Raw genomic sequence first — 24884 nt, 5'->3', positions numbered from 1 at the left:
GCCCATAAAAAACAAATAACAATAGTTCAGGAGGGTGGTGCAGCGGAGGCGGTCTTGGGGGAGGGACGGAGGGCCGGAGGGCCAGGTCCGTGCAGGGTTATAGGACCAGGGCATTGCAATGGCCGACCTGGGTCGAGAAGCGTGGGCAACCAGGGCGGAGCAGGAACTGCAGACGACCAGGGCGGGGCAGGCAGCGCAGGCGACCAGGGCGGAGCAGGCAGCGCAGGCGACCAGGGCGGAGCAGGCAGCGCAGGCGACCAGGGCAGTGAAGACCCTTCGGGCGGCCAGGGCGGTGAAGACCCCTCGGGCTCTGTTACGTACTGGCAGGAATGAAGCAGAGAGTGAATCCAATCGCAAGCACTTTATTTAACAAACTAGTAATCTCGAGGGAACTCAGAACAGGAACACGAAGACGAAGACAGGAATAGCAAACATAACAACATCAAGAACTCACAAGGACTGAACTAAAACACAGGGTTTAAATACAAGGGAACACAAGCTAAACAAGATAACGAGGGGGCGTGGTTAAACTGAAACACCTGGGAAGACTAATCAACATAACGGGGAACAGCTGAACATGGGACAAGACACATGGCAGGATCACATGACAAACAGGGAATCACATGACAGACAAGAACAAGGAACAAGACACAAAACCCACACCGTGACACCACCATTCAGAAGAGAATTCCACCAATCAGAACACACTGTACTTCTATAGAATCAAAACCGTACAGTTGCCTATTATTTACTTATCGCTATAGTGACTTAAAGTCAGTGTATCATAATTGCTCATTATGTTTTATTATGAAATAAAGCTGAAATAAAATAAAATAGCAATATTAGGTGAAAACTTTAAAAATTTGCCTTGGCAACAAACTGAAGTAAAAATAAGTTTAAAATGTAATTAAAAAAGTTAAAAATGAAAAGTTGAAGAACTAATATTACTGAAACTCAAACTAAAATAAAAATAAATGGTAACACTTTACAATAAGATTCATTAGTTAACATTATTCAACCAACATTAGTTAACTAACATGAACTAACAATAAGCAATACATTTGTTACAGTATTTATTAATCTTTGTTAATGTTAGTTAATAAAAATCCAGCTGTTCATGTTAGTTCACAATGCATTAACTAATGTTAACATATACATCCTTTGATTTTAACAATGTATTTGTAAATGTTTAATATTAACTAAGATTAATAAATGCTTTAGAAGTATCTTAGTTCATGTTAACTAATGTAGTTAACTAATGAATCTTATTGTAAAGTGTTACCAAATAAATTAACCTAGAAATAAATTTGTGTGTGTGTGTGTGTGTGTGTGTGTGTGTGTGTGTGTGTGTGTGTGTGTGTGTGTGTGTGTGTGTGTGTGTGTGTGTGTGTGTGTGTGTGTGTGTGTGTGTGTGTGTGTGTGTAACAAAAACTTTTGTTAGATGTGATTAATCATGATTAATCGATTTGACAGCACTCCTATTTACATATGAGTTTATTTGTAAATATGTGCTTTGGTTATTTATTTATTTTTATGTATATATATATATATATTATTTATATATTTTTCTACTTAGGTTAATTTATTTATTTGATTTTAAGTTAGCTGCCAAGTTAGATGTGATTAATCACGATACACACACACACATACAGTGTGTGTATGTATATATATATGTGTGTGTGTGTGTGTGTGTGTGTGTGTGTGTGTGTGTGTGTGTGTGTGTGTGTGTGTGTGTGTGTGTGTATGTGTGTGTGTAAATATGTACACACACTCTCACATGAGAGAGAGAGAGGTAAATAATACAACGTTTCAGTGAGATTTTTGTTCGGTTTGAGGTTGAGAAATGCTGCTGTAGAAGAGGGATGATGACAAATACATATCCCTATTATAATGCGTTCACGTTTCCCCAGGAATCTGACACAGTCAGAGTTTTTTTTGGAATGTTTTTTTCAGATGTTGCATGTTCTTTATCATGAAGACGTATTAACCTGCGTTGACGTCATGCACGTACTACCCTGAATCTCTTTATCAAAAATAAATAAATAAAAACATTCTCATCCCCTCCAAAAAATGTTCAAACACGTGTAAAGTTGACAGATTCACCCTTACTGGGTGATGAAATGAAACAACATCACTTGAAATCAATATTAATAAGCTTGATGCATAATTCAGGTATGCGTTTCTGCCAGTCAGGTTAGCCTCATGATTAATTCATTGCTGGCTTTACACACATCCCCCGCCTCACAACTTTACTGTCCATCATCAGCTGTGTGTGCACTGCATTCATTCACTGGATTCAGCTTTATTAGTACAGATAACAGCAGCCCTGCACTGTTTGCACCATTAATCGTCAAAATGTGTCAACATGTCCATCATGGACGCTTGTAAATAAATTAAGGTTGTGTCCTTCTGGAACACACTGTCAGTGCAGCCAGGGCTGGAAACACTCTGTTGTCCCTGTCATCTTTTGAGTGTGTCCTGAAGAAGAAGAAAGGACAGAACACAGGCACATAACACATCAACAGACTGTGCAGTATGATTCATTTAGTTCTCATAAACCAAGGTTTAGCCACAGGAGTACAGTAGATGTTTGTATGCAATTAGGGAACAGACTATATTGATAAGATGAATAGACTTTGGAAAATGTGGAATATTAAATGGTACATGTGCAAATAAGGAGGTGTTTGGCCTGTAATAAGAGGAATATTGAATGAGTTCAACTGGACCAATAAGGGATAATCCGGAAAATGAGAACCAGAGAGAACCACTATTCAAGATCAATAGCTGACTCTTTGATAAGTCTCAACCCAGACAGCAACATAGTGTCAGCCCAGATCCGGCCCACATCTTGTGGATTGCACAGGGCCCAGAAGTGGGCCGGATCTTTGCCGACAATGTTGCTGCTGGTAACCCCCTTGTTTACTGTTGAAAATGAAAGTTTCGAGTCTTGTCGTACTTTTTTTTTTATCAGTGCTCAATATTCCAAAGAATTAATTTTATTACTTTACAACTGTTTGGATCAAAGTGTTATTTTAACAAAAATAATTATCCACTTTAGGTACTACTAATAATAATAATGTTGTTGTTTTTGTTGTTTTTATTGTATTAATAGCAATAATTAAATATTATTATTATTATAATTATTATTTGTTGATTGATGCCAAAAATGAATAATAGTAATAATAATAGAAATAATTATTATTATGATATAATTATGATGAATAGATATACAATCCATAATGCTATTATTATAATTATTATTATTAATAAAAAAATGATTTACAACTATCCACAGGACTTTCACAGACTTACAGTATGTTAGACAACAACAATGTATTGTCAGACAATGTGATGGATATATACTTAAATACATATAATAATTATAATAATAGTGTTATTAATTATTATTTTAGTTGTAGTAGTTGTTCTTGTTGTTGTTATATTAACAATAATTACATTTTATATACTATTATTGTTATTTAATCATTAATTGTTGATTAATAGCAATAATTCCTTATTTCTATTATTATTATTATTGTTATTAATAAAAAATCGATTTACAACTATCCAAACACACAGGGCATTCATCAAATTATGTTAGACAACAATATCTTGTCAGCCAATATGATGGATAGATGCTTATATATGTATAATAATGATAATGTTGTTCTTACTATTGTATTGTTTTTAACTTATTAAATATTTAAGTCATTACATTTTTAAGAAATCTATTTACCACTATCCAAACACAGGACTCCCCTAGACTTATTGTCAGACACTATGATGGATATATGCTTAAATATGTATAATAATAATAATAATGTTGTTCTTAAATATTTAATATGTTTAATATGTCACGAACTGCTCTGAGACAGGAATGTTGAGATCCAAATGCAGCTTTTAATATAATGGGGCAATCCAGACACATAATCCAAAGAACAGGCAACAGGTCAAAATCCAGGTAGGCAGTCCAAACAAACAAAACACACAAAGTTGGGAATAAGGCAGACGTGTAATCCAGAGGCAGGCAGGGAGTCCAAAAACCAAAATATAGGGAACCAGAGAAATGCTCAGAAATGCAGTGCAACAACATACACAACTATACAGTGAGTGAATGTGAAAACCAAGCTTATAAGGGGTGAGGCCCTGTTTACACGAGAACGATTCTGGGTGAAAACGTAAAAAAAAAGTATCAGATGTGCCTTTCGTTTACACGGCGACGGCGTTTTGGAGGCTTAAAAACGCAAAAAAGTGAAACCACCCTCCAGAGTGGAAATCTTAAAAACGATCCACCGTCGCGTTCCCATCTAAACAGTAAAAACGCAAATCTGCTCACTGCGGCTCTCGTCGCGTACGTGTTTACGTCACAGGCATGCGCCATTACAGGAAAATAACCCCAATATGTCGGATTATTTCCATACGTCGGACCTTCAAGTTGCCATAGCAGCTCTGATAAACGTACAAGAGTCTTTTCAGCAGTTGTACAAAATATTCTCAGATATTGGTGTTGTTGCGTCGCAGTGCTTCACATTGCCACCTAGCCGCCTGGAGTGCATACTACATCGAATTTCACACACTTTTGCGTCATCATATGCACGCGGATTTCCCCCCGATAACGCTCGTCTAAACGCAGAATAAAAAGTGATAACGCAACGCCACTTTTGCGTTTTCTCTTCAGATCGTTTCCGTGTAAACATAGTCTGAGCTAAACAGGGTAATGACATACAGGTGAACGTGATCAGTGATGATGAGTCCGGGCAGTGAGTGATGGGAAATGTAGTTGGTGAGGGAATAAGAAAAATCTGAAGTGGAGTGCCCTCTGGTGGCTCTCGAGGGCACTCCAGCTGATGACCGTTACAAAGTCATTACATTCTGAAGAAATCTATTTACAACTATCCAAACACAGGACATATGTTCGACAACAACGATATCTTGTCAGCCAATATGATGGATATTTGCTTATATATGTATGATAATAATAATAATGTTGTTGTTCTTAAATATTTAACAAGTTAAAAACAATATCTTGTCACACGATATGATGGATATATGCTTGTATATGTATAATAATAATGTTGTCATTCTTAAATATTTAATAAGTTAAAAACAACAATGTCATCACATTTTGATAATATCTTGTCAGAAAATATGATGGATAAATGCTTATATATGTATAATAATAATGATGATGATGTCGTTGTTAAATATTTAATAAGTTAAAAACAATAAGAAGTCATTAAAATTAAGAAATCCATTTACAACTATCCAAACACAGGACTCCCCTAGACTTATGTTAGACAACAGTATGATGATGGTGAACAATTATGGTGAACGAAGGTGTGATTGGTCAGTAACGTGTAAGTCATGGATTAAAGAAGGGTCAGTTGGAGTCATTTTTACACAAGCAGATAAAAAGTCTGAGCATCTGCGCTTATCATACCGTAATCAATTTTTCGAAGGAACTCATGCAAATATGTGATGAACTCATTTGCATGGCAGTGATGTGTAAAAAGAGCGCGGCAGGAGCATACCCAGGCTAAGTGCTCCGTTACAGTGTTGAGCTACAGGCAGGGATATTGGTTTCAGTCAGTAAGTTATCTCCAGAGGAAAGGGTTTCCCAAGTGAGCTTGAATTGCACTGTGCTATAAATAGGTAAAAAGGCTAATGTAGCCTGTGAAGTCTAAAAGTACCTGTGGAATTTGTGTTAATTTTCCTGAAAGAGGCTCAGCTGTGCCTGATGGTAGCTGTTACCCATCTACGGATGGTATTTAGTGTCTGTTGACTTCTTCCATTAAACCTTAAAGCGTTTGACCACCTCTTGGGTATTTAGACTCTCTCTCTCACACACACACACACACTCACATGCAACAGTTTCACACTGCAGATGACACTTATCAGTGCAGCTTTGCTTTGTGACAGCTCAAAATCTACAAGGGCCACAGCCACTTACTGTCAAACCTAGTGAATTACACCCATGAAGAAACTGTCAACAGTGTGAGTGGCTCTGTAACACGGTAAACCATGAGCAGTGCTGCGGCTGATGCCGTATTATACTGCAACATACATCATCATGTCTCTAGATATTCCGCATGATGGATGTGGCTGTCAGTCCTTGTTGTGCTTCAGTTTTGAATCAAATGAAACTAGATCTTTTTTACATCAGAGATTTTTTTTTTTAATCAAATGCCTGGTCTCGCAGATTTATTAGTGTAAAAGGTGCAAGATGGTGTAATAAAATTGGACAAAACAGGATTAAAGTGTGTGCGAAGAGAAATAGGAATGGAGATTTGCATTTATTGCTTAGTGCGAAGCTTTCTGTGATGAACAATAACGCTAAATTGACTTCTGAATTAATATTACTGTGGATTATTTAGCTAATTTAGCTGCAAGAGAACTACGTAATTATAAACGCATTAGCATTTGATATTAGACAGAGCTTGTTCAGGCTTTTCCCAGAACTCAGTCACTGATAAACTTACGCTGTTTGATTGACAGCTGCAGCGATTGTAAAGGGAGCGTTCTTTGATCGCTTTCTATATACAATTTAATCAGTTTAAATAACAGATTATTTTCCTTCCGTCTCCTGTGCTCTCATGGACTACATTTCCCATAACCCACTGCGTGGACTCATTATGCTTGATTATAGTACATTCTGCTGTGTCTCATTACTCTGCCTATAAACCCTGTGTGTTCTGTGATTCTTTGTGAAGTCTTATGTTGTTACAATGCCTATATAATCCCTGTGCGTTCCTTCAGGTCTTTGCAAAATCTTGTGTTTTGTTACTCTGCGTTTGTGAGCATTATCCTGGTTTTCTGTGTCTTGGTTTTTTTTAAATTCTATGGTCGTTAAATAAACAAGACACAGAAAAACAGGATAACGCTCACAAATGCAGAGTTAACAAGTAACTTTTTTTTTTTTGTTGACTGAATTATTATCACTGGTTAGGTCCTCAAAGATGAAGATATGTAAAGTAGGGATATGCTGTGTACACAGCGGTAGTAAGATACTTCCTAAACATGATGTGTTTTATAATCCAGCTGGTGGGCGTTGGCATGTTTGAATGGCTTGCCTTAGATCATTTGCGTTTGAGTACCGCGCGCTCTCCGTGGGCGTGGCACATTAACGCAAAATGAGGTATAGTGAGCTGGGAAGAAAAAGACTGACATCTCTCTCTTTTCATACAGATTACATAAACTGAGAATATTTGTTTTTTTTTATATAAATTAATTCATTTCAGGGTGTACTCACACTAGGCACGGTTGCCATGAACCGGGCCCGAGTACGATTGTCCCCCCTCCCCACTCCCCCTCTGGCCTGCACTCACATAGGAGCACGGAGCCGGAGCACGCTTACGTCATAATGGTGCGACGGTTTCGGGATAAACAAGACGAGCGGTGTCTCTGAACACAACGGAGTCCATCGCTCTGTTTTCTTTGTGGATAATTTTGTGTCGTTTGGTCCACAGCCCTCTCACAGCCTGTTGTTAAACAGATGTGTCGCCTTAGTGGCGCGAAAATTTTCACGTAATCGTGCTGCTCGTATGAGGAGGTTTGCAAGGTACCAGCTGAAGTGCAGCAAGGACTTTGCAGCTTTGATTACGGACTACAGTTCCCGTACATCACACGTCCTGTTCTGTGCTCCAGCACGGTTAGCGCTCACACTGCATGCGAACCTCGCCCGAGTCCAACTGAACCGTGCTCTGGCCCACCTCTTCCAAGCGGGCCAGGGCCGGCCAATCGAGCCGCGCCCGGGCACGGTTCGGAGCACTCACACTAGTCAAACGAACCGCGCTTTGGTGGTCAAACGCACTCGGGCACGGTTCAAACTGGCTAGTGTGAGTACACCCTCAAAGAAGAGAGTTCAAGCTTCATTTTGGAAAAACACTCGTGCCTGTATGACAGGTATTCGCGGAATTGCAGTTAATTTTCGGACGCGTTTCAGAATGGACTTTACTGACAGAGAGAAGGCAGAACTAGCATCATGTTTATTTTTCTTTATTTGACTAAAAACACAATACTTTGTTTATATTGTGAGTACTGCTGTAGAATGCGGTGTTTAGCGCCATTGTTAGCACACTCGACTCGCTTGCAGGGGATTCGGGGTTCGAAACTGACACAGAGCAGGGCTGTTAGGATTGGATTGTGAGTTTTGGAGGCGGAGCAATGAAGAAGGTGTGCGTTTGTTTGGGTTGATATCAAATATCAACATTGGCCAACAGCAAATTTCAAAAACTACTCATCCCACCTTTAAGGTCTGGGTAGATTAGATGGGAAGCAAACAGTCAGTTCTAGTAATCAATGTGTTGGATGCAGGAGAAACGGGCAGGAATAAAGATTTAAGCGACTTTGACAGGGCCAAATTGTTAAGGCAATTTGACAGTATCAGAGTTCTCCTGGTCAGCAGTGGTGAGAATTTAACAACAGTGGTCCAAGGAGGCTCAAACCACAAACCGGCGACAGGTTACTGGCAGCCCAGGGCTGATTGATGCACAAGGGCAATGAAGGCTATCCCGTCTAGTCTGAGCCAAAAGAAGGTCTGCTGTGGCACAAGTCACAGAAAACTTTAATGATGGTTTCAGGAGAAATGTGTCACAACACATGCGGTCCTGTAGAGCAACAGTCCTGCATACTTCAGCGCCAACCCTGATAAAAACTCATCTTCCTGCAGTGTTGGGGGTAACTCATTACAAGTAACTTGAGTTACGTAATCAGATTACTTTTTCAAGTAACTAGTAAATAAACGCATTGCTTTTTCAATTTACAACAAAATGTCTAAGTTACTTTTTCAAATAAGTAACGCTTATTACTTTTATTCTTTACATTTACAGACTGACAGCTCTCCTGTCCTCATGTTGAGAGAAATAAAGTGAGAAAACAGAACTTTTATAATTAACTATAGAAATTACACAAATGTACTTTATATATTTAATCTCACTTTATAAACCAATGTCTTTGCAGCTGACCTTCAATGATCTAATTCAACCATACTAATAAGCAAAAATGACTTTAGATTAGATTTAGAAATAAGAGTGTTGAACTTCCTTCTCCTGTTTCCTATTGTTTAATCTAGAATGGCAGCACAGTTGAAAGGTTTGTTTGAGCGGTGTCCTCTACTGTACAGGCATAAATATGCATTTCCTTCAGCCTGAGTCCTTATTGATTTCACTTTAGGTGTGAAAGGGCCTTAACATTTGCCATATAACTTTTTTTGTTGTTATAAAAAAACAAAAATCAAGTCCAGCACAGGTGAGAAAAAGTAATGCAAAGGTAATGTAACGCATTACTTTTCATAAAAGTAACTAAGTAACGCAATTAGTTACTTTTTTTGGGAGTAACACAATATTGGTATGCATTACTTTTAAAAGTAACTTTTCCCAACCTTTTCCTGTAGTGTTTTAGTAACTTGTTCAGGTGTGTTTTATTAGGGTTGAAGCAAAACTCTGCAGGACTGTGGCTCTCCAGGACCGACATTCGCCACCCCTGAAATAATGCATTGCACTATGCTGCGTATGGGGCTGCGTCGCTGCAGACGAATCAGAGTGCCTATGATGACCCCTGACCACTGTCAAAAACACCTATAATGGGCATATGAGTGTCTAAGCTGGACCTATTAGCAGTGGAAGAAGTTTGCCTGGTACGATGAGTCCTGTTCTCTTTTACATTCATGTGGACATAAATTTGATGTGTCACCTACCTAAACATTGTTGTAGACCAGGTAGACTCCTTCATGACAATGTGTTCCCTGGTGGAATTGATGTGCTGGAACCTACAGGACCTGAAGGAACTGTTATTAAGTATTGGTGCCATATACCACAGGACACCTTCAGGGCTCTTGTAGAGTACATGCCTCGGTGGGTAGCGCTGTTGCACATTTGGGGACCAACAGCATATTAGGCAGGTGGTCATAATGTATTGGCTCATCTGTGTACCTAAACCCTCAATTCTCTTTCTAATACGACATGAAAGACATTTAAAAAGATAGCAATACACAATTAATGTTGGAGATTGTGAAGGTGGTTTTATATGCAGTTTGTATGTTACATATGTAGAGTAATAAAAGCGTTTTCATGAAGATCTAGATTAAAAAACAGAAATACAGGGGGAGAAAGGTGTTTTAAATGTCTGCATTTGTGTTACAAGACCGCCCTCTGTTGTCTTAATTGAGCCATGCAGTGATATAGAAAGTGCAGTGCTCTGTTCACCTATTTTTTTCCCCATCATGAAATGGGTTTTCACAATAAAACAAATGCTACTTTAGAAATGTAGGTTTAACATGATGTAAACAGACAGGAGAACTACAGTCACATCAGTTGTCAAATAAAAGCTGTTTTATTTAAATAAACAGGTGCAGGTCTCCCCATGGACCCTGAAGTTCTTCGGCTAATACCTCATGCAGAGTTGAGCATATTGATAATAATATAGTTTTATTATTTTTAGCAGCATGTTCTACTCAATTTATCACTGTAACCCTTCCATTACTACTGTCGTCTGCACATTTCTACAATGGCATCAGTGAATCGTGGGGGAAACATTACTTTTTTGTTGTTCCACTGCTTCAACACTACATTTCAACAGATTTTTTTTAATGGAATTATAAATGTGTACCTAAAATCTCATGAGTTTTTAATAATATTATGACAAAAAGACAGTTGTGGTTAACCCAGTCAATAATAATTTATAGAGCTGTGCTTATGTTTGTGGAACACAACATGGATTTTCTCAAATGTACCACATCTTGTCTCATACTGCCACTGTGTGGCCATATAGTTTAGTTCTTTTCAGCTGTTAGACAATTCCAGGGTTGCAGATTTGAATATTGTGTTTTTCCTTTATCCTGTGAGTCTTCGTGTTTGATAGCAGCTAACTTCAATACTGGGTTGGGTTTATTTATTTATTTATTAATTCATTCATTTATATAATAAGCTTATTAAAACAGTCTATTTTATGAGGAAAAACAGATTGGTGAAAACAGTGTCAGAAAACACCCTAGGTCTTCTCACTTCACAGACTGTACATTATCCTACACAGCCATGTTTTCATTTGTGAAAAATGAAGTATGGCATATACCTTGACTAAAGTAGATGGAGAAACATGTCTTTTGGTAATGCTAGCCAGCCTTTGCTAACCAACATTGACCGTCTGCTGGTCATGTGCAGTAACACTTGTGCTTCTGTCCGTGGTGCTGAAAAACCTTATTCTACCTCCACCAAATATGAATTTCTCTGCAAACTAGATTTGCTATTTTATTGCATGTTGATTACCATCTCTGTGACTCTGGTTACTTGAAAAGGATATGACCCAACCAGAAAGATAATAATGACGCCCCGTCATAGAAACAGCACCACAGATTTGATAGGTAATTCAATTGTCGAGCCTTAGTAGCGGTTTCCATCCAAGGTTGTAAACTTATGCTACTGTATGTGTAAAATTGGAATTTTGCTTTAAAAATTTGTGAATAAAGCACTGTTTCCATCCCATCCCCAGAGACCAAAATTGCCACTTCCTGGGAAATTGGCATGTAAGAAAAATGGAAGTTGCTGCAATCAGGGAAGGCTCTTTTCATACATCATAGATGACTTGCGCCTCAGAGCGCGAAAGGTGGAAAGTTACTTTCTTTACAGTACTTGAGTATTGTACTTGAGTACTTGAGGATTTTTTTTTTTTAAACTACTTTCTAGAGTATAATTATGTTGGGGTACCTTTCCTTTTACTTCGCTACATTTATTTTTTTACCAAAAGTACAAAGTACTTTGACAAAGGTGAGCTGGCATCTGACAGGCGCTTTTCAAACTAGTGCACTTCAGCCAATAACAGACAAGTGACTCGGGTGCAAAAGCCAAACAAAACTTCCAGTTCAGCTGGGGACTGGGCTTTCAAACTGCACTTTGACATTCAATCACTGGCGCTTGCGTGGAATCAGTATCGCTAACGTTTTATATTTTAGTGAATATAAAGGCTATGAGCTATGCTCATATTCTGATTTTAAATTGTAATTTTGGCCACTCCTGAAATGGGTCATACCATTGATATTACAGAGCACTGAGCAGTTGAAGTAAATAGAAAACTCGGCTCATACAAGGACACAGTTGCATGGATGGAGCAAGAACAATGTGCGTGCCTATAATGCAGTCAGTTCAGTTTAATGGTAAAGCTTGCCCTCTTTAACAATGCCGTTAAACTAAATGCACGAAGCAAACTTTGTACGAAGCTGAAACAACCTCAACATTAGCAATAAGATGGCATGATTTATCTGTCAATCAGATGCACGTAATATTAATGATTATAATTCATTACATTTATATAGCGCTTTTTTTACTGGGTACTCAAAGCGCTTCCAAATATGGAAGGGGGAATCTTCTCAACCAACACCAATGTGCAGCATCCACATGGATGATGCGACGGCAGCCATATTGCGCCAGAACACCCACCACAAACCAGCTTACTGATGGAGAGGAGACAAAGTGATGAAACCAATGAGTATATATGGGGATGATTTGGAGGCCATGATGGACAGAGGCCAAGGGGCAAATTTGGCCAGGATGCCGGGGTTACACCCCTACTCTTTATCGAAGGACATCCTGGTATTTTTAATGACCATAGAGAGTCAGGACCTCGGTTTAACGTCTCATCCGAAGGACGGTGCTCTTTGACAGTATAGTGTCCCCATCACTATACTGCGGCGTTAGGACCCACACAGACCATAGGGTGAGCACCCCCTGCTGGTCTCACTAACACCTCTTCCAGCAGCAACCTGGTTTTCTCAGGAGGTCTCCCATCCAGGTACTAACCAGGCTCAGCTTATACTACGTATAAGTGTAGTTCATTACTATAGCAACAGTGGGCTCTCGGCACATTTTCGGTAGAACGAAAAACGTACTCGGTTACTGACGTAACCTTGGTTCCCTGAGAGTAGGGAACGAGTATTGCATAGCTGTACGCAGTGGGAAAACTCCTTTTCTTGAGAATATTGAAGCCATTATTTTAAAATGCAATGCAGCTGTACAGAGAGTGTACAGAGAGCGTCTAGCTCGCTCATTGGCTGTGCTGCAATCGAGTTGCTTCGCACCCAGGGTGTGTCAGAACCCTCCAGAATGGGCATGGCTTATGCCTATATAAGCAGACCATTTTGCCATAGAATCAGGTTAAATTGACTGAAGCGACAGTATCTGAGCCAAGCGTAATAGCACGGCAGGCTACGCAATACTCGTACCCTACTCTCAGGGAACTGAAGTTATGTTAGTAACCAAGTACGTTCCCTTTCAAGAACGTTTACTTCATATTGCTTAGCTATATGCAGTGGGAACCCATTTTAAAACGCCGTGCTTTTAGCTAGCGACTTCACCCTGAACCATTACCAGTGGCCCGAAGTCAACAGTAAAGTTTGAAAGTCACAAATCCCCCCAGGACCAATCAAAGGTCAGGCCCTTTTTTAAGGTATAATGTTGCAGAGGCTCGGGGCCGAGGCCTTTAGATGGAAAGTACCTGTGCCTGCAAAGCAGGGACCTCTAGGCTATAGAATCTCACAAATGTGGACGGTGAGGACCACCCTGCCGCCGCACCGATGTCTTCAATTGGTACACCACTGGACCAAACCCATGAGGAGGCCGTGCCTCTAGTGGAATGAGCTCTGACACCTATGGAGCATTGAAGGCCCATGGTGGGTGAAGGCTAGAGAGATAGTGTCAACTATCCATCTAGAAAGTCTTTGTTTTGTGACCGGCAGACCTTTAGTGTGGCCACCGAAACACACAAAGAGCTGTTCCGACTGTGTGACGGAGCACTCCAGAATAGATTCTGAGAGCCCTGACAGGGCAGACCAGATTCAAATTATTATCATCTTTCGATGGGGGAAGAGCTGATAGCGATATCACCTGGGCTCTGAACGGTGTTGAGAGCACCTTAGGAACATAGCCTTGCCTCGGTCTGAGCACGACTCTGGAGTCGCCAGGCCCAAACTCAAGGCATGCAGCGCTTATGGAAAGCGCTTGCAGGTCCCTTACTCTTTTGACCGACGCCAGCGCTAGCAGGAGTGTGGTTTTGAGTGAAAGCGGTTTGAGGTCAACTGTCTGGAGCAGTTCAAACGGGGGTCCCCTAAGGGCCCTGAGGACTATAGATAGGTCCGTAGTAGGCCTGGTGACTGATTTTTGAGCATTTCAAGCCAGCCGAACTATAAGGGGGCCTGAAAACTCTCAGTTCTCGCTCTGTTTGAGCTGCTGCAAAAACAGTGTTTTTCTGCAGTGGTGCGCGCCTTACAGCGGACCCATTGACTCAAGTCCCAGAGGCCTCAGGGTCCGGGCCAGTCTCATCCATAGAGCGGAGGAGCTTGGCCTGAAACACTTGGAGGATTGCCATGGTGTGCAATGCCGATGCAGACTGGCCGGTAGTGGTGTAAGTGTGACTGGCGAGGGCTGATGTCATTTTGCAGGGCTTGGATGGGTGGACCGCCTTGGTTCTCCATCCACTAGAGGTGGGCGGGCAGAGATGCGCGGCTGCAGGTTCCTCTAGGGGGGGCAACATTTTGTATTTCCTGTAGTGTTGAAGTAGGCGTGAAAACTGCAGATGTGTATAACTTTTGAATACCCTATGGGACACACTTGTAGTGTTGTAAAAATGCAAGAGTTTACAGAGCTTTATTTTGATTATCAATACTTTGCATTTTAAAATGAACTTCTGAATGTCTGGTCAGGTGTCACTATGTAACAGAAGACAACATTTTTAATTGTGGTGCTTCTAATTAAGTGATAAAAAGCAGTTGCAAATGTTTTACAAAATACACATATCCCACTCATCTCTGCACCAATGAAAAGACACTAACACTTTGTTTTACTACCAAATTACATGTAATATCTACTTAATTATAACTTACAGTGGAATGTTTTCCTCTCTATCTCGCAATTTTGGGGCACACGATTTCCCGAACCTAATGAATGATGTGATACGCTTAGCCACAAATACCTCTCCGATGCGGTTTTCAAGATAGTGTGCATTTAGCGCTGGTTTAGTGGCATTTTTTAGACACGGGACAGTCTTGCGCACTTACTTACAGTCACGTGCACACGCTTTCAAGACCGCAAGTGTGGGTATTTGGAAAGGCTCTGCATGTTATTGAGCTGTAGCGATATCTGATGTCCATATAAGGGATTTCCTGGAACGTCATAAGTTTGATACTTTTATGAATCTCACTTGTGGACTTTCGTGAGGGTGTCCTCTGGCTTCCTGAAATAGAAATTACATGAGTGTTTAGCGCTCAATATTGCTAACATCACCTTGTTTTGGGTTAAAGTAGAAAAATAATACTAAAGTACTTTGTAACGTAGTAACTTGAGTAGTTTTTCAGCAAAATTCTTATTTTCTCTTACTTGAGTCATATAATTTTTCAGTACTTCTACTTGTAATTGTTCTAAATTATTTTTTAAGCAACAATTTTTTTTGTACTATTTCCGCCAAAATGCAATAAATGTTGTCATGTTCTCTTGCATTCGTATTCCTGATGTTAGTCAACACAATCATGTGTGATGCTTCTGGGAGGTCTTTATTCCACATAATTTTGATGACAGACAGCTCAGGCATTACAGAATGACAACATTCAAGATGTTGCTGTGCAATGCGATTGGTCCGCCTGTTAGTCGAGTTATCCAATCACCAGTTGTTCTGTTGCACATCCAGGGATTTATTTGGCAAATGTGTTTCCATCTTAGTTCATACGCATGTCTTCTTATAGGATAAAAAAAGTATCAGACTCAAATGAGCGCATTTAGAGTTTATGAGTATCTTGGTGTTTCCATACAGCTTTTTGTAATGCAATATCCCAAAATAAAAATAAAAAAGGTGGATAAAAACATGACTAGTGATTGCTTTATCATTTGGGACGACAGAAAGCTGGTTATTTTAAATGCTTTCAACCTATGGAATGAAGGTTATTAAATATGAAGACATTACTGTACTCAGTTTTATTGAAATCTGTCATAAATCTCAATCAATTTTATACATATGGGCACTGAAAGAATATCAAAGCAAGCATAGGGAGAAAGGTGCCTTCATTCTGTTTTGCAGGGACCTTGAGATAATTTCCACACACTGAGCTTACCAAAGTGGCCATTGACACGCTCAGAAAATTGGCCTTTAATGGCGGTTCTCTGTATTGAAATGGCACAGGGTCGCTGGGTTCATGGATGAATGGATGTGTGGGTGGAAGAGAAGGATGGTTTGAGTTGTGAATATGCGTGGGACTTACCGTGTTTAGAGGTTAGCTGAACTCTCGAGGTGCTTCAGGTGAAGCTCATTCTGTTTGTTTGTTTTGACAGAAGCTTGTGATGGAGCTTTATATGAAGTATTGTGGCACTTTTATCACTTTTGATAGGAACTGAGATACCTCAGAAACTCAAATATGATAAATATAAATTACCCAGTGAATGTTGATAAGCCAGTGAATCCATAAAATGGGTCCTGGGTCTGCTCTAATAGGGTTACAGGGAAAATTCTGAATAAAAATAAGAAAAAGTAATTGAATATGCCAAAAATAAATAAATAAAAAATGAAAGAGAAAATGCTTCCCATATTTATTTTTGTAGTTTTTGCTGTTGTTGACTTCAAAGGCAACAAAGCGTTGTGATATTTGGCGCCAAATTAGGCAGATGCCAACATGGACAGCTTGTGTTGTGACATGAAGGAACTAAGAGAATATACAATCTGGTTACATTAAAAACAGATTCACTAACAAAATAAAGGTTGCACCAACCATGCTAATCTTTATAATCTTGCATGCTTGCTTATTCACTTTATATTTTACCTTTAAACTTTTTTTTATTAAATTTTCTACTAATTTAGATTAGTAATAATTTATCTTAACTAATTACAGAGCCCCTAAAGGGACATGATGACGGAAAAAAATATGAGATGGGAGTAAAAAAATCAATGCTTTTGCTTTCTCTCGTAAAAGTTTTGCAATCGCCGGTGAAACTTTGCGTTCGCTCACAAAGAACTCTGAATGTTTCCAAGCAAACACAAAGTTTCTTGGAGGAACGCAAAGGTTTCGTAAAAGAACGCAGTGTTGCGGGGGGAAACCAAAGTTTTTTACAAGGAGCGCAAAATTTCTCAGGGGAATGAACAGATGAATATAAAAGAACATTTTGGAAGAGAACGCAAAAGCTTTGAAATATAATGTTTTCTCCCGTCTCGTTTTTTTTTTCCACCACCATGTCCCTTTAAGGACTTTGTAACTAATAATAATTTATTATTATTAATAATTTATTATTATTTATTATTTAGTAATTATTAATACATTATGTATTAATTATTTTAATAATTAATAATGTATTAATAATTTATTAATAATGTATTTATTATTATTATAAATATATAATTTAATAATTTATTATTAGTTAAGATTTTTTAATGTTCTTGAAAGTATCTTAATCACACCAAGGCTATTTGATCAAAATACAGTAAAAACAGTAATATTGTGAAATATTACTACAGTTTCAAAAAACAGTTTTCTTATTGAATATTTTCTTTCAAAAATCTTTGATTTGAACGAAAATGATCAAAACTACAATAAAAATAAACTCCCAGGTTACATTAAAAACCAATTCACTTGAAGTATAAGATTTCGCACCAACAACGATGATCTTGATTTTATATATATATAAAACTGGGTCTCAAAGCAAAACCAGTTGAGAACCACTAAAAGAGACCAGCAGATATGAAATGTAAAAGTGCTTTAGGCTATAGAAAAAGAACTGAATAACGTTTAAGTGGGTAAAATGTATGTAGCAGATTTCCTTTTGTCAGAAATTAGCTGTCATCTGTCAAATGCAAGAATGAGTAGGAAACGGCTTGAACTGTGTCTCAAAGCAAAGGCTCTTTGCGTTTGCAATTTGCACACCCACACATTCATGGGCAATCATTTCAGCCTACTTTGTGCCGACCAGTCTCTCATCTTAAAGCTACTGATTCCCAAGGCATTCTCATGTGAAACATAGTGTTCTACATGAATTTTCTTGATGCTCAATAGTCCTTCTTTGTGTTCTCCAGCCCCCGGTTTGGGTTTCCATGGAAGTCAGTGTTTACTTCCCGCAGCGTTACTTTCTGAGAAAACCCCGTGTGACACTGTCTCTTCCCGGATTCATGATTAAGCACACTCTCCGATGCGCACTATTCTTAAATTACTCCTCTTGTGATTGCAAGAAAGCAATTACCACGCCAATACGCTTTTTTTGATTAAGATCAAATTGTTGTTTACACCGCAATCTCCAAAAAAACCCGATCAATGTGTTTTTCGGAGAAGTCACTCCAATTTAGCAGCAGCCCACCAATTTTCTAGTCGCTGTGCTTTTTTTGCATTTCTCACAGAAGAGATATGAGTTCTACCAAAGGGTGTGTGCCGTTGAGAAGACGTATTATTATGCATTAGTCTCTGTCGTTTTAAGGAGCGCCGGCTTCGCTTGCTCCAGCACCAGCCAGCGAACAGAACTCAAGATTGACAACAAAACTCAGTCGTTCTCAGGCAGCAACAGCTAGTGCTCAGTTCACACTGTGCCCTTTTCCCCTCCTCCTCCTCGTTTTGCTGCTCCCCTCCCTCCTCTTCCTCGTTGCCTGTGAAGAAGTGTCTGTTGAAAGAGTGGGGGCACGGCAGCGGAGCAAACGACGAGAACTCGCAGAAAGCACAGAGAGCTTAATTAAACTGCTGTTCAACTGTGCCAAAGTGGAGCAGCTTGGAGGCATTGGTTTGAAAGACGCACAATCTCCACCGATTCATCTGAAACTGGTGAGGCTGCTGGAGACATCTTTGAGAATCTCTACGTCCAAGACTGAATTATAAAGCAGTACTCAAACTGCACTTGAGGAGAGCCACAGTTGTTCCAGGAGAACTCTGAAGAGAAACATCCACGACAGGATTTCTGAAGCGCTGAGAGGGGGCAACATGGGTGCTTTGATGGTGGTGTTTTCACTTCAAACCAAACAAAGGAGAAAAAGGGCAGGTAGGCAGTAAAGAGCACTTTTATTATGTGACAATAAGTCACAAATGCTGAATAGTTTTGCAACAAATACTTGTTGAATTAGACGGATAGATGATGTAAAGTGGGGTTCAAATGTCTAAGGATTTAAATTAGTTTAAACCTGGAAAAGAGAACGTTTCTAGATTTTGAAAAATGCGATTAATCGACTTCCATTGAAGCTCATGATGCTCTTTGGATCTAGTTTTTTACCAAACCTGTAAGACTTTTTGAAGCGTCAAAGTGGTAGTTGCGTAGCTGTCAATGGAGGGAGTGAAAGCTCTCGGATTTCCTCAAAAAGATATTCATTTGTGCTGCGAAGATGAAAAAAAGTCTTACGGGTTTGGAACGACACGAGGGCGAGTAATTAATGACACAATTTTCATGTTTGAACTATCACTTTAAATCATGCTGGAGAAACATGATCATCAGGTTTTACACACTTATGCATCTAGAGTGCTGCTGCCATTCAGTTATTACAAAATAATAATACACTCTCTGGTCAGTTTTTCAATGAAATGTAACACTTAACAACACTTTGTAATAAGGTCGCATTAGTTAATGTAAGATAAAGCATTAATTAACTAACATTGAGCAATACATTTGTTACAGTATTTTTGAATCTTTGTTAACGTTAGTTCATAAAAATACAATGTTAATTGTTAGTTCATATCAGCTCAGGTCTATTAACAAATATTAACAGATACAACTTTTGATTTTAAGTATGTATTAGTAAAAGGAGAGATTGATCGATGCTTTAGAAGTATTTTTCATTGTTAGTTCATGTTCACTGACAACAAATGTTAACAAGGGCAAACTTACTTTAAAGTGTTACCTATTATTTTGATTGTATTATTTTGAAAAAAATTTATTAAATTTTCAAAAGAATTTTCACTAGTCCTCTAAGAACCTTTAACCCTTACTGTGAATAGTATTTTCAAATATCTTATTTATATATATATATATATATATATATATATATATATATATATATATATATATATATATATATATATATATATATAGATGTATAAGATAGATAGCCTACATATTCTTCCTCTGGTGGGTGTTTTTTGTCTTTCGCCTTGAGAAAAGAGTACTCTGCCACACAGTGATGATTCATGGTTTCATGCTGCTTTGATGTGTGGCCAAAGGACTCCAAATGGAGGGTTTCTCAGAAATGGTGTACAAGGGGCTTTTACATAGAAGAACAGAGGATTCCTTACGGGGAAGAGATAATAAACAAAAAGAGGATATATAACTTCATTACTGAAGGCTTATCTTTATTTCTGCAGTTTATTCTGAACAAAATTTGGTTTATGATTTATAAATTTCACTTTGCTAGTAAATTTCACAAATAATTACAAAGAGACGACATTACACATTGGATTAAACATGAAATTTTGAAGTAGAATGACTGAAATTTTCTTTTTGTTTGCTTACAAAATATTTTTTTACAGTGCATTCATTCTTTTTTTTTTTTTATATGTGTATAAGCACCTTCAAAATTCAAAGGTGTGAGGACAAACGCTCTCCTGTATTAACTCAGTGAATGGACCATTAGTGATGTGGTGCTTGATTTTATAGGAACTCTTTATGGAATATCTACCAGGCCATCAGGCTGTGAAATTAAAGCTCATTCACCTTCCACATAATCCACATAAATCTGACATCACACTCTCCTTCATGCACTGGTCTCATTTCAGTGGAGTTTAGGATTGTGCTTTTACCCCAAAAAAGATCTTGAAGGTTCTTTCAGTGTTTTTCAACAGAACCAGCAAATCTGAAGCACTGTCAAAATTTGTCCTGTTTACTCTTTCTTATCTCTCTGTTAAATCTGGTTCATGCCTGTAATGATTAAGGTGAGTCGTTCGTACATTTACATAATGCAAAGTAGTAAAAAGCGTGAAGTTAGCTGCTATCCCTACAAAGTTTCTAAAATGTACACCGTCCTGATTACCTTATTTACAGCATCCCAGCTAATCGGGCAGATATTTCGTTTTGTTTGATATCTCTTACCTGAAACTGCACGTGTGCCTTAGAACGGACCTGATTAATATGTACCGGAACCATATAGTTTCAGTGTAACTGTATCATAACATTTCATCATCGTAGAGAGAAAACACATCACTACATGCCAGTTTTATGTTGTTGCGTGTGGTTCATGAGACCAACTGTACCGATTGTTTTTGCACAGTGGGTGTAGTAATAGTTTTGGCAAAAATTATTTGCTTTAAATTTAAAATTAATTTTAATGTACATATTTGTATAGAACCTTAAAGGGTTTGGTCTGGCACTTCATATTTTGAACCTTTAGGGATTTCAATCATGGGATCATTTAATGGATTTCACAAGTTCACTCTTAGATATAAATAAATAGAATAAAGGTTATGCGGTTTTGGTGTGCTGTCCGAAAGGAGGGCTCCGAGCTCAGAATTTGGCCCAAATCCAGAGTACTTTCCTATCTCAGACTGGGAAAGGAATAGTTAGAAGTGAAGAAATGGGGTGAAGGGATGCTGTAAAACTGTCATGGCACAGAGGTAAGTCTGCTGTATTTATATACCTCTTATCTCGTTAATTGAGTTGATTAACTGCGTGTGTGCTCCTCCCGTGTTAATTAAGTTCATTTTCTGCTCAGCAACTCTTAGAAGAAAAGGTTCGACATTGAACCTTAAAGGGTTCGGTCTGGCACAATAAACTGAACCTTTCGGGGTTTCCATCATGGGATCATTTTATGAATTTAGTTTGAATTAATTTAGTTTCAATTCATTTTTAATTTTAATAACATTTTATGATTTAACATTATCACTGGAATAAAATTTAAATAACCCATTAAACATTAAAGTTTTATGCAATCATTTAAGACCTTTCTCCTTATATAGAAAATTTTTGGCTTAAAGTGTTCTTTAAAGGGGTCTTGACATAACTTTCTGTCTTATATAGGGCCCTATCATACACCTAGCACAATGCAGTGCCAGGCACAATGAAGTTATCATTTTCACGTCCTGCGCCACGCTGTATGCGCCCATCTGTTCGCACATGGGCGTGCTGGTCCAAAAAAACCCTGGTCTAAAGTCAATGGCACGATATATATATTTTTTTTTGTTATTTGAAAGGCACATTAGTAGGCGGGTGCACAACGCGTGTACACTCTGCTTATTACACACAGGGCACAGGGCAGCAGCACGCAAACATGCCAAATATCAAAACATATGTGAACATAAAGATATGGTGGAATCCGGCTTGTCCCGTAGATGGGCTGCTTGCGCTTTAACCTCGCACACGAGCAGATCCGTTTCCACCATGTAAATAGCAATCCTCAACTGGCTTTTAAAGGGAATGGGAGATGAGACTCTGTTTTCTTTTAACGTTACGCCCAAAACACACCCATTGCTCATTAAGAGAATAGGGACAACCCTTTTAGACCATGCGCGCCAACCATTTTTCCCGTTGTTAAACTAAATGTGGATTCGGACACGCCCTAAGTGCACTTTAACATGCACTTAGATAGTTAAAATAGGAGCCCAAGAGGTGTTTTTTCTATTAAAACATTGCACGTTTTTTAGCTTAAAACGTCTTCCTCTTTATAAACAAAGCATTTATTTAATCAAGCTCCAAAAATGGCTAATTTTGGTATTGTGGGATCTGTGACGTCACACTGCAAATATATTTGCATATGACCGTCTCTAGAGCAAGACATTGACCCACAACAGGCCCCGCCCACTGCATTAAGTCACTTAACAGCTGGGATTTATATATTTATTAACACCATGTCCACACAGACGCGTTTCAGCCTAAGCCATCATCAGTGTGTGATGGAAACGCGTCACACACTGTTGAAACTGCTGAAACGTGTCTGTGTGGTCATGGTATCAACATGACATCATGACTTTGCGTAAACATACACGCCACTTTCAAGTCAAGTGGCGTGTTATCTATACGCATTTTGAGCTATCCGCGTGTATGTCCACGCCGAAATCTTTTGCGTGTATGTCTACGCCATTAAATGTCCGAGTGATTCCGCGTGTATGTGTACGCCGTTAAATGTCCGAGCGAAACGAAGCAAAATCTATATCTACATCTGTGGAGCGATCTTTTTTTTCCTAGGATGGTAGGAGAACACTCATAAATGGTATTAACCCCAGTGACGGGTAGGTTTAGGGACGGGGTTGGGGTAGGTCATATAATACAGTAATATAACGTTAAGTCAAAGGCGTTGATAAACACGCTGAAAAGCGATTATGCGTGTTGATAGCACGCCAAAAATGGAAATACGAATTGGCGTGTCATACATACGCCATTTCATGAGATCAGTCTGCATGGTATTAACAAATATATGAGGTATAACTAGAGAGGTATAAATAATTCGATCATTATTTTTTTGACATAAACAGTTTGGGAGTTGAGCGCGCCTATTCTCAGCACCAAAAGTAAATAGAACTCATTATAATCAATACACACACTTGAGTCTGTCGACAACAGGACAAATGGAAGAGTGAAAGAAAGTTTGCTTTGATGTTCGCATCACTGTTCAGACTTCAGAAAGATCCCAGTGGTGGATGGTTTTATTTTTAATGGCGTCCCGGGTCACATCAGTTGATTTTGTTTTGTGGCACAGTGTGTAACAGAGTTTTGTTGAAAGGTGAAGCAGTCAGCTGTATTGGATCTGACAGCAGCTGCATCACAAACTGTTAGTAAATGATTCCATAATGATTTGTCTGTAAATGACGGTTTTATATGGATAATGACTCTTGTGCAATAGCGAGTGAGCGTTGATAATGTTTCCAACTCAATGATGTTATCCAATCATAGCAGTGGCTGTTTACTGACAAGCCTTAAAGGAGCTGCCACTTAAAAACAGATCATTTCAGACAGATGGTCAGAATGAGGGCTGAAAATAAGAGTTTTTCTGCATATATAACTTAATAAGTGAACCTCAAGGAACATGTTAAAATAATAGAAAAATCCATGTCATGACCCCTATCGCGTTTGACCCCAGAAGCGTTATGAAAATCAGAAAAAACAGACCACAGCACCACTACTGCTGACCATTGAAATTATTTTGCTGTTATGCTTTTGCAGGTCCAAATGTTTTATTTGGATGTCCAGGTAAAATTCTGAAACCCTGTTCTGATATTCCTACAGCGAAAACCTGCATGTCATTTTTCTGCGTAGTTTGAGCTGCTTGGACTTAGGTTGGCGACTTTAAGCTTAAGTTTCCCAGTCTATCCCATCATAGACATACAAATGTAAAACATAGGACAAATCTACTGAAATTTATCATAATAGCTGAGATGAAAAAATGTCTGTAATTTAATGTACTTGTAACACAATATAGCATTAAACTGAAGATTGTTTTCAAAGCACACCACTGCTTAGAGTTCTCTCCAGCTTTGGGATATGAAGGTTGAAGTATAGTGGGTAGCTTCGCAGCAGCTATATCTATGGAGATAGTTATATTTAGTGTCTCATTCCCAACCTATATTTTATGGATGGTTTTTGGAACAGGTTGGGAATAAAATGAATGGGCAGCCGTGGTCCTTCTAGTGGGCAATATATCATAAAGAAGACAGTTGTGTGCATTGTAAGCAGAAATTAAAGGAACCCAGATTCCCACACTGGGAGCTGAGCAGTCTCTTTGGACTAAGTTTATTTGAACTGTGTCTGGCTTGTTATTGTGGAGGAATTTGAATGTTAGGAGTATGTTGTATGATTTATTACACAAACAACAAAATACTAAAAGGTACCATGCTTTTAGTAATATCAATACATTGCAAAGGAGGTGCATCTAAGGCGACATATATACCACAAAGAGGTTCATTTACAAATGTCCGACATGAAAAAAATGGTGCCCTTGAGGAAAAGAAGTGCACTTAATTGTATTGAATG

At 38.7% G+C, this 24884-nt stretch overlaps 1 protein-coding gene across 5 annotated transcripts in view; it reads left to right on the top strand.

The window, feature by feature from the left end:
- kcnip4a (potassium voltage-gated channel interacting protein 4a) overlaps positions 1–24884 on the top strand; it is a 240879-nt gene that overhangs the window by 122173 nt on the left and 93822 nt on the right. The window contains exon 1 of one of the 5 annotated variants that reach the window (XM_077201936.1): positions 18406–18980. The exons of the other annotated variants lie outside the window; for them this stretch is intronic. Coding sequence (XP_077058051.1) covers positions 18923–18980 — 58 coding nt within the window. The 5' untranslated portion in view covers positions 18406–18922. Of the gene's footprint in view, positions 1–18405; positions 18981–24884 lie in introns of those variants that run through there. 5 annotated transcript variants of the gene reach the window in all.

This window comes from Siphateles boraxobius, unplaced genomic scaffold (genome assembly GCF_051911475.1).
Source record: "Siphateles boraxobius isolate OS27281-9 unplaced genomic scaffold, OSU_SipBor_1 48, whole genome shotgun sequence".
NCBI lineage: Eukaryota > Metazoa > Chordata > Actinopteri > Cypriniformes > Leuciscidae > Siphateles > Siphateles boraxobius.
This window is presented reverse-complemented; position numbering and strand designations above follow the sequence as displayed.